The sequence below is a fragment of the Monopterus albus genome, unplaced genomic scaffold (assembly GCF_001952655.1).
Source record: "Monopterus albus unplaced genomic scaffold, M_albus_1.0 scaffold93.1, whole genome shotgun sequence".
Lineage (NCBI taxonomy): Eukaryota > Metazoa > Chordata > Actinopteri > Synbranchiformes > Synbranchidae > Monopterus > Monopterus albus.
Window position 1 is genome coordinate 1,631,213 of NW_018127973.1, and position 9,649 is coordinate 1,640,861.

At 42.5% G+C, this 9,649-nt stretch overlaps 1 protein-coding gene across 1 annotated transcript in view; it reads right to left on the bottom strand.

The window, feature by feature from the left end:
* Positions 1–9,227, bottom strand: part of LOC109964871 (tumor necrosis factor receptor superfamily member 11B) — a 25,932-nt gene extending 16,705 nt beyond the window's left edge. Inside the window, exon 1 of the mRNA XM_020608442.1 lies at positions 9,112–9,227. Coding sequence (XP_020464098.1) covers positions 9,112–9,159 — 48 coding nt within the window. The 5' untranslated portion in view covers positions 9,160–9,227. The remainder of the gene's footprint in view (positions 1–9,111) is intronic.
* Between the last annotated feature and the right edge of the window lie 422 nt (positions 9,228–9,649).

The window sequence follows — 9,649 nt, forward strand, 5'->3', positions numbered from 1 at the left end:
AGAACCATGCCCTCGTTTTTGGAGCCGCTGTTTCTCACCCCAGCCACTTCACACTCGGCTGCAAACCGCCCCAGTGTATTTTTGCAGAACAAATTACTAATTCTTTAGCAAAGAACGTGTTTTTTTTTTTAACAAATGCTATCCTCTTGAATGACACAAACAACCGTATAAGTGTGCAGAAGTCTGTGTGTGTAGTGATAAGCTTCCACAGCAAACAGAAGAAAAACACAGTAAAATATTCAGTCAGATGACAGGTGGCCAGATGCTGTACTCATGTTATAGTTTACTGCTGTTCCCACATTGTGGGTCTCTCACTAGCTGGGTATGCATAGTTTGACCAACATCACATTAAACTCGATAAAATAACAGGACAGCTCTCAGAGAGAACAAACCTCCACCAAGGGCAACTCAAATTCCCCATAATGCCATCCTCCAAACAGAGACAATCACAGGGAACAACACAGTGGAAAGGAAAAGTAGAAAGGTCCACCTCAACCAGTGAGGTTATGCCAGGTAACAGTTAAGGGAAGCATGGGGTGTAATATTTGAGTACCGACAGGGGAACACCGGCATCCTCGCCGACAGACCACTGAGCTCTGAACAATATGTAGCTGCCTGCTAACAGAGCTAGTTTGGTCAGGTAAGGAGCACTCACATCTCTGAAAACCTTGGACCAAATTCAAAATTGGCTTTACCTGGATGGACTGACCACATATTCTCAATCTAAGTAGTTACTTTGTCATTTGAAAAAATGTAAATACCTTATAAAGTGGCATAATGCCAGTCCTACAAATGAAAACTATAGCAGCTTTGAGCCTGGCTCAAAATCTCTGCCACCACCATCTGGGATCAAGATAATCTAAACTTGCTGTGTTTACTTAAGTAAATAATCTGAGTACACCTTTCACCACTGAAGATAACACAGTGGCTCAGTGAAATAAGATCAAGCACTGTTTAAGTGATGGGCCACTGCAGCATAATTAAAGAGCTCAAACACCTGAGAGAAGTAGCCTTAAAGCGCTCGCACATGCTTTCCAGAAGAGCATGCAAAATTTAAAGATACGCATTAATGGGCTTATTCATTTACACAGGGGTAAAAACTTATTGAATAAATTAATATAAACTCTAACCAAAATGCCTTTCATTGGGGGTTTTTCAGTGGTGATATACTGAACACTGTGTTAAAAAGCATACAATAGGCCAGACATCTTGATCAGGCATTGTGTTGTTACTGAAACATTAAACTACTCCAGGATGAAATTAGCCACAGTATGTAAATAACTTTCAGCTGATAGGACTGAGGCTAAGGGTTTCACTGAGTAGAGGAAACTTAAATGCAAAGACAGAATGAGTTCAGCCTGAGGTCAGCTCAGTATAAGAAGAAGAGCCATGGCACAAAAGGGACCAAACCACACGACACTAGTTTTTCCACCAGGCACATGGCTTCAGTTAACTGAAGAACACAGGTGGTCTGAGGGGGGATTCCAGCTCTTGGAAGTGTGTGTACGTGTCATGCGAGTATGGAGTACGTACTCCGGGACATGCTGCTACATCATAAGACATCTATCACCACACAGTTACTCATAACCTTTGATTCAACACTGACTATTTCAATAATGCAAGCAGTGTTTACTCCATATGTATCTCAAACCAGAGGTCCTCCTAATTTTTGTTCTGGATTTTAAACTATAGCAGTATATTCTTTATGTGTGAGCACATGTTTAACATGTTTAGATTCAGGCACAACTTTAATACTCAGTTAAGTTAAATCTAGTCAGTCTGCACTGTAAACCAAGCAGGGTCTGTGAACACAGTTCTCAGTTTCACAGTACTATTATAATGCATATGTCCTATGAATTAATTGTAACAGATCAATTTATTGACACCCAGTTAATTGAAAAATATCTGCACAGCAGAACCCCTATGGGAAGGAGGAAAACGGGAGGAAGGCAGAGGAGAGACAGGAAGATGGAACGGAGGAGAGGAGGACAGAGAAAGACCAAGACAGAAGCGGGGGGCGGTCGGCTTTACGAGACACGAAAGCATTCAGTAGCTGGAGCGCAGGGTATTTGTATTTGTAGGCAGGTGACAGGAAAAGGTGTCATTAATTAAGTCTTTCGTTAAGCAAAAATTGTAATATTTAATTGGTTCCAGCTTCTCAAATGCGACATTCACTGGTGAATAGGTCAGTTTTATACTTTTACTATTACCTGACTGATTTCATAAACCAGATAATAAGCAGATTAATCCAAAATAAAAATTGTTGCAGGTCTTTATTGTTATTGTTGTTACATCTATTGTTAAAGGTAGAAAGATATTTTATTTCTGTTTGCTCAGTTCAGGGTTTCAGACCAATGACTATGTTGAAACAAATACATAAAAATCATTCAGTGTCATACAACTACAGCCAGTGATGATGTACAGGTACATTTTGCTCAAGTACTGCACTTAATTATACTTTCTGCTGCACTTCAGTGGATAATATAGCACTTTTAACTGCACTACAATACATTTATTCGACAGTAATGTTGACTAGTTGCTTTACGGATTAGGATTTTACATGAAAAAATATGATAAGCTTTTAAAATACAATGCATTACTAAAGATTAAATGAATGGTTCCCAACCTTTCTGGCTTATAGTCTCTTATTTAAAAAAAAAAAAAACTGTTTAGCTGGCGTTCCTGGTCACAGAGGTCTATGATTTGTTAGCTGTTCGTCTTTATACTTCTTAAAGGGTTTAATTTGAAGCAATGAGTTCAAGTTCAAAAACAAACATAAACATGTGCAGCAGAATTCTGCTATTTCATTAATCATCACTTAACCATACAGTGCCCAGACCCCTGGTGTGGGCACTGGGCTGCAAGGCATTTACTTGTTATGGAATATTTAAAGGATAATGCCAGTCATTTTCTATATTAACAGATTTTTCAACAGTCCCCATACAGAGATTAAAACCCAACGATTTGCCTCTACTCACTGTTAATGTCTGTCAGTGTGTTGGTCCTGGATAAGTTTATTCGTCTGTGCCATAAACCTCCATTGTTGTTCAAAAACAATTAAAAACACATCAGGGAAACACATCACAGCAGTCAATGACACCACACCCAAGGATTTTTAAAAAATATCCAGAGATCTCGTGCATAGGCCTTTGGCTCTTGCTTACTTCAGATGCTGTATAAAGTTATTGCTGTTCAGAGCCTTTGGGGCAACATAAGCGTAACTTTTATTGCCAAGTATTTAAAAAATACAAGTAATTTGACTCCAGCTTAATGGTTCCCAATCCGCACAACATAAAAACAAAATAAATAAATACAAAAAATATATACAAGTTAAAAAGCACAAGTTAAAAGAGCAACATGGACTAGCTGTTCATGAGTTTAACAGCCTGGTGGAAGAAACTGTCTCTGTGTCTGTTTGTCTTGGTGCAGAGTGACCTGTAGCGCCGTCCGGAGGGAAGGAGTTCAAAGAGTTTGTATCATGTTTAAAAAATATCAGGATCTGGTGTTTCATAATGAGGAAATATGCCAAGCAGTGCAGCGGTGTGTTTCCCTGATGTGTTTTTAATCATTTCTGAACAACAATGGCACAGATGAATAAGATAATCCAGCTCCAACAGACAGACATACATTAACAGCGAGTAGAGGTAATTCATTGATGGTTTTACTCTTTCTATGGGGGTGTTGAAAATGCTATTAATATAGAAAATGGTCGACCTTATCCTTTAAAGTATGGTTTTGCTACTATTTAAGTAAATGATCTGAATACTTTGTCCACCATCTGGGCTGAAGCCAAACATCGATACGGTTTTATTGCTGCATTTGTCTGTAGCTTTACACATTTAAATTTGAGCACTTGCAAATTATATGTTCTGTTTAAGCTAAATAAATGAAACTCTGTTCATGTTCTAACACATCTAGTGTCTGATAAACTTTCACTACAGAAATCTGCATCAGATCACTTATCCTGATTTTAATATGACTCATACAAGAGGAAGATAAAACAAATATAAAGGCCTGTGTGTGACCACAACATTAATGCAACAGCCATATCTCTTTTGTCTACTCTCTTTCTGCTCTTTGTGTCTCTTAATTGTTCAGCACGCACTGGATCAATGAGTTCATCACAACACACACGCTCTGCCACACACTGCTATCAGTACTACTGTTGATGGAAAAGGGGAAGTTAGGTGAGGGGAAGCAACTTCCAGAGGTAATCGTTACTTTCTGAATAAACGTTTGTACTTGTTTGTTTAAAACCTGTTGATCCTAGACCTTTACACACCCTTCGTATGATGTCTCCTTCCCCTGACACTCACTTCCTCACCCTACTGACAGTGTTTGACAAAAAAAAAAAAAAGGGAAGGAAAGAAATCTCTTTGATTGTGTTTGGCCAAGGGCCCTCTCTGTGTTTTCTCCTGTCTGCATGTGAGAACCTGCTGCTCGGTTTAGGGAAGTTGGTGGCTGATTACAACGGACATTGCAGAGAGTGAAGGAGAGGAGGAGTAAAGATAAAGGGAGCCCAGATAATAATAGATAGAATAGGGTATGTTGCTTCATATGGATTAGTGACTGGATTATACAGTAGGACAGATGGATGACTGGCAGGCTCATTAACTGTCTGAATGGCTATCAAAACCAATACACAAGTACTAAACAAGATCCCCAGAAATTCACTTTTTCACCAACACACAAGAAACATGAGAAAAAAAAAACAGGCAGATAACACTGAGTCCAGTTTAGATGCCTGCTCCACACACATCTTCTCAGGCCAAATGAAAAGTCTGTGTTTAGGAGACAAAACGCAATCACACATGTCAGAAGCATGCACTGGTGCAGGAGGTACTTTTTCTGCTGGACCTCTAAATCAAAAAATTGCAGAGTTCCTTTAACAACTACAGCAATTACTTAGTGTACAAAGTGGCCGAGTTTGTTGAGTGAATAAACAAGCAGAAAGGCATGGGGAATCTAGAAGGCTGCAGACTGACATACTGGCTGGATGTTGCCAGCTGATGAATGGTTAGATGACTGACTCACTAGTCGGCTAAATAGATGTTTGCCTGGCAGAACTAATGTCTGAATGACTGGCTGACTAACTGAGTAAATAAGAGAACGCTACATCAGAAATTGTAGCAACAAAATAATTGCCTATTTTAAGTAAACTGTAGTGTGAAACCTGCACCACGATAAAGGAAATACTTTGTATGGATGATAGCACATTACGCATTAAATGGGAACTAAAGTACATGTGCACACACATTAGTTTGTATTTACTGCCTTGATGCAGCATGTCACAAACAGAATTACTGATTGCCCCTGCACAGCACAAAATACGATCCTCTCTCTCTCTCTCTCTCTCTCTCTCTCAGACACACACTCAAACACATACTTGTACTTGTATCTTTGTGAAGACACTCATTGACATAATGCATTCCCTATCCCCTTACCCAAACCTTAACCATCAGAACTGAATGCCTAACCATAACCCTTCCCCTAAAACTAATTCCAGCCCTAACCATAAAACCAAGACTTAACCCTCAAAAAGGTGTTTCAGAAAGTGAGGAGAAGCCAAAATGTCCTCAGTCTGTAGCAAAAATAAATAAATAAATCATTTATAGCAAGTAGAAGAACACACACACAGGCAAACATACATGCAACCCATGAGGCTAGATAGTGGGTCCAGTGTTTTGTAGTCACAGTGTTCTGCCCTGATAAATATCTGAACATATGCAAATCCTGCAAAAGCTCCATCACAGTACAACATACAAAACACACCAAAGAAAATAACTGCTCTGAGCCTGGAGGCATACATTTAAATGCCTCATCACCATGTGACTTTATTGTGAAAGTGTTAGGTTTCTGTCCTTTCAAAAATGCTTGAGTAAAAGCAATGAAACGTGATGCAACGTAAACGTTCACTCATTAATTAAAATCATATCTATTGTTTGTTGGTCTATTTATTTAAAAAAACTGTGGAAAGCATGAGTTCCATTTATCAAAGGCAAACAAACTTTTTCCTAACATTACACAATTTACTTGAATTGTCATTAAAAATATTGTAGCACTGGGGCAGAGAGACGCTTTCCAAGGTCACCCAGAAAGCTCGAGGGGAGAAGCACCTTGCAGGATCCCCCATAATGCATGTGTGGGTACCTGACATTTGACCACTCTGTGCTGGAAGAATTTGCCCTCCAGTATTTTATCTAAGGGCTCCAGCTGGATTGGCACCAGGAGCACATCTGCATCTATGCACCATCCACCCTGACCACAGCCCTGGCCAAGGCAAGTTGTGTGCATGCTGTGCTCCCCCAGGCTAAACCACCCTGTATGCCAGATGGACCCTGAGGGAACCAGCAAGGAGGAGCAGGCAGCCTGTCAGATCACCGCTACAGCACTGCCATGACAAGGAATCAGGAGAGCAGCTGAGTGATGTCAAGAGGCGTCATCTGCACATCGTATGCCATTGCCCAGCACTAGCACACGGCCAGCACCCTCGAACAGCTCATCTACCTTCGACCTGTTGCAGCTGTGGATTGGCTATTTGGGCCAGACACACGGATTATACCTAGACTGTGAGCTGAATGGCATCAAATGCCATGCCTTGGTGGACATGAGATCAACATGTCTGTAGTGTGCCCGGGGACATTGCCAGGGACAGAAGGGCCAAGACCCCAGAAGTGGAGGACCACCAAGCACCACATCACCACAGTCACTGCTGGGAGTGCAAAGATGTGGGCAGAGAGGATGCTCAAAGTGACTGTTGCTGGCCGCACAGTTTAGCACGGGTTCAGACTGGCCAACATTCAAGATCCATGCATCATTAGCCTTGACCTGCTGGTAGAGTGGGTGCAGTGGTTGACGTGATGGGGCTATGGTCTGCCTGGGTGTGAATGCAGTGGCTCTTCATGCTACTGGTAGGGAAGGGCTGCACCCAACTGTGATGCTGGGGTGGCCAGCATGAGGGTCATCTACACCACCAGGGCCAGCCAGAGGCTCGTCCACACCTACGCCACTTCCCAGGCACTGTGCACCATGTCCAGGCAAGCCAGTGAGGGCTTGTACAAGAGGAGCTATGGAAGGAAGAAGCACCGGTGTGGTTGGTGCACCAAGGACCAGGACACTGCCACAAGACAGGCAGCAGCCATGCAGGTCCCATCCCCTGCAGCAGAGGTGGGGGCTCCTGTGCAGCTCAGAGGGGGCTGACCAAGTGCTTGCATAATCACTGGCAGCAGGACCAGGTGGGGGCACCGATGGACACAGTGCCTTGCCAGATCCAGGCACAGGTTGCTTGGAGCCCAGGAGAGAGCTTTGTCCCCTGTGCACTGATGTGGGTGCACGGTGCACCACCCTCGGCAGGTAAAGGGCTTGGAGCTAACCCTGTACTGTGCTGAAAAGACTGTCAGATGCAGTATACAGGTTGAGACTGAGCAAGCAGAACCAGGTCATGCTTCATAGGAGCAGACTCGCACCATACTGAGCCTTGGCTTCACCTGAAGGGGAGAGCGTCGGACAATGGGAACAGCCACGATCTCTGTACCCCTCTCCGCCAGCTGCCCAGGAGCCACCAGAGTGCAGTGCAGGCTGCCCCAACACTTAAGGGTCTTTGTTATGACCATGGTTACTGAGGACAGTTAACCAGCCAGGTGGGGGCTGTGTAGCACTAGGGTAGAGAGACACTTGGTGGGGTCCCCCAGAATGACCCTCTGGGCGCGAGGTACATAGTTGGTGGGGATTGTTAGCATGTTCAGTGCATTCTGCTGTTGGTGCTGTTGCCCCAGCTGTATGTTCAATAAAACAGCAGCTCAGCACAGCATAGAAAGGGCACCCTGTGTCTGTGACTCCTTCTATTTGGTCCACACCCTCAACATTATAATTATTTATGGCAGCCAGCTCAAAAGCTACCCCAGTGAGCCAGAAATCCCTTTACCTAACGAAAAAACTATGAAAATATACTATACAAATACCTTAATCTAATATATGAGCTTTTAAATGGTCACACATCCCCGTTTGAAACAGACAGTGTATGAGGGAGCCAGTCTGAATATGGATTATCAGTGGTGGAAGAAGTACTCAGATCCTTTACTTAAGTAAAAGTAGCAATACAGAAGTGTTAAAATACTCTGTTACAAGTCTTGTATTCAAAAGTTACTTAATTAAAAGTATCAGCATCAAAACATACTTAATGTACTAAAAGTAAAAGTGTTATTATGCAGAATGGCACAGTTCACATTCATGTATATCATATAATTGGATTATATTTACTGATGCATTATTGTGTACATCTGCACTCTGGTGGCTCCTGGGCAGCGGGCGGAGAGGGGTGCAGAGATCGTGGCTGTTCCCATTGTCCGACGCTCCCCCCTTCAGGTGAAGCCAAGGCTCAGTTTAACTGGTTTATATGCTTTTAATTTGAATTACTGCTGGGTAGTTTGTGAATTTCCCACCAGGAATCAATAAAGTCTTATAACCTTACTGTATTTTTGTATTATTTGATTCTGAAAAGTAACTAGTAATTACAGTTATAGAATATATGTAGTGGAGTAAAAATACAATACATATCTGCCTCTAAAACCTAAAAGTATGAAGCAGCGGAGTATGAAAATACTCAAATACAGATATCTCGAAACTATATTTAAGCACAGTACCTGAGTAAATGTACTTAGTTACTTTCCACCACTGTATTATATTAAGGCTCACGTGTCATTATGCGACAGGGATCATTTCTGTTCTCAAAACCAGTAGTGGAGTAAACCAGACCGATCCTGGTATCAACCGCCACCCAAAACATTTCAGAGGATACGAAGACTGGGGTGCACAGACTGGTCCCTGTAATAAGTTAGACATCATTAGACTACCTGCACAGACCCACGTTGTAGCGACAGAACAGGACGAGCGAACGTTTACGCTTTTTTCTGTACTCCTCTGTACAGTGGTCAAATCAGGACTAAGGCGAGTGCCCGTGTACCTTCCTCTGAAACCGCGTGTAACGTAATAATCCGCGTCCATCCAAAGAAATAACTTGTCTTGTTATTTCTTCAGTGAGAGGTGTCCCTGCGCGCCAGCTCACCACATGGAGAATCAATGAGAAGAGATGCAGAAACTCTGGGTACTCACCACAATTAGTTTCATGGCCGGGTTGGATTTCGCTATCCGAGCGCTCATCTCCGCTGCGTGAAAGGGAACTGCGGTGTAACGGGGTGTCCATCACAGAGATCTTTTATAGTGGAGAGTGAAAGGGGGTGGGGGTGGGGGTGAGGAGGTAGAAAGAGAGGAAGAGAGAGCGTGTGCCCACCCATCAAAATAAAATAGTTGTATCCTGACGAAGTTGCGTGGTGATTACGCAAAGCGGTTTACGCAAAATTACTGGAAAAGAAGCGGGGACCAAAAGCACCATCCAGTGATCATCAGGTGATGTGGATTCAAATCGGATACCATCGTCATTTAAAGCTACACAAATATTCCCTAAAAATCCCTGATAAATATGGCACAGAGGAATGGGCTATGTAAAGGTATGACCCTATCATGACAGACTGTGTAAAGGACAGGAGACAAAACACCCATCACGTATAAATACAGTGATTGGCAGGTGTTTACTGTAGGTGGACCTGGCAAAATCATTTTGTAAAATGGATTATGCTTATTTAGTGTCTAT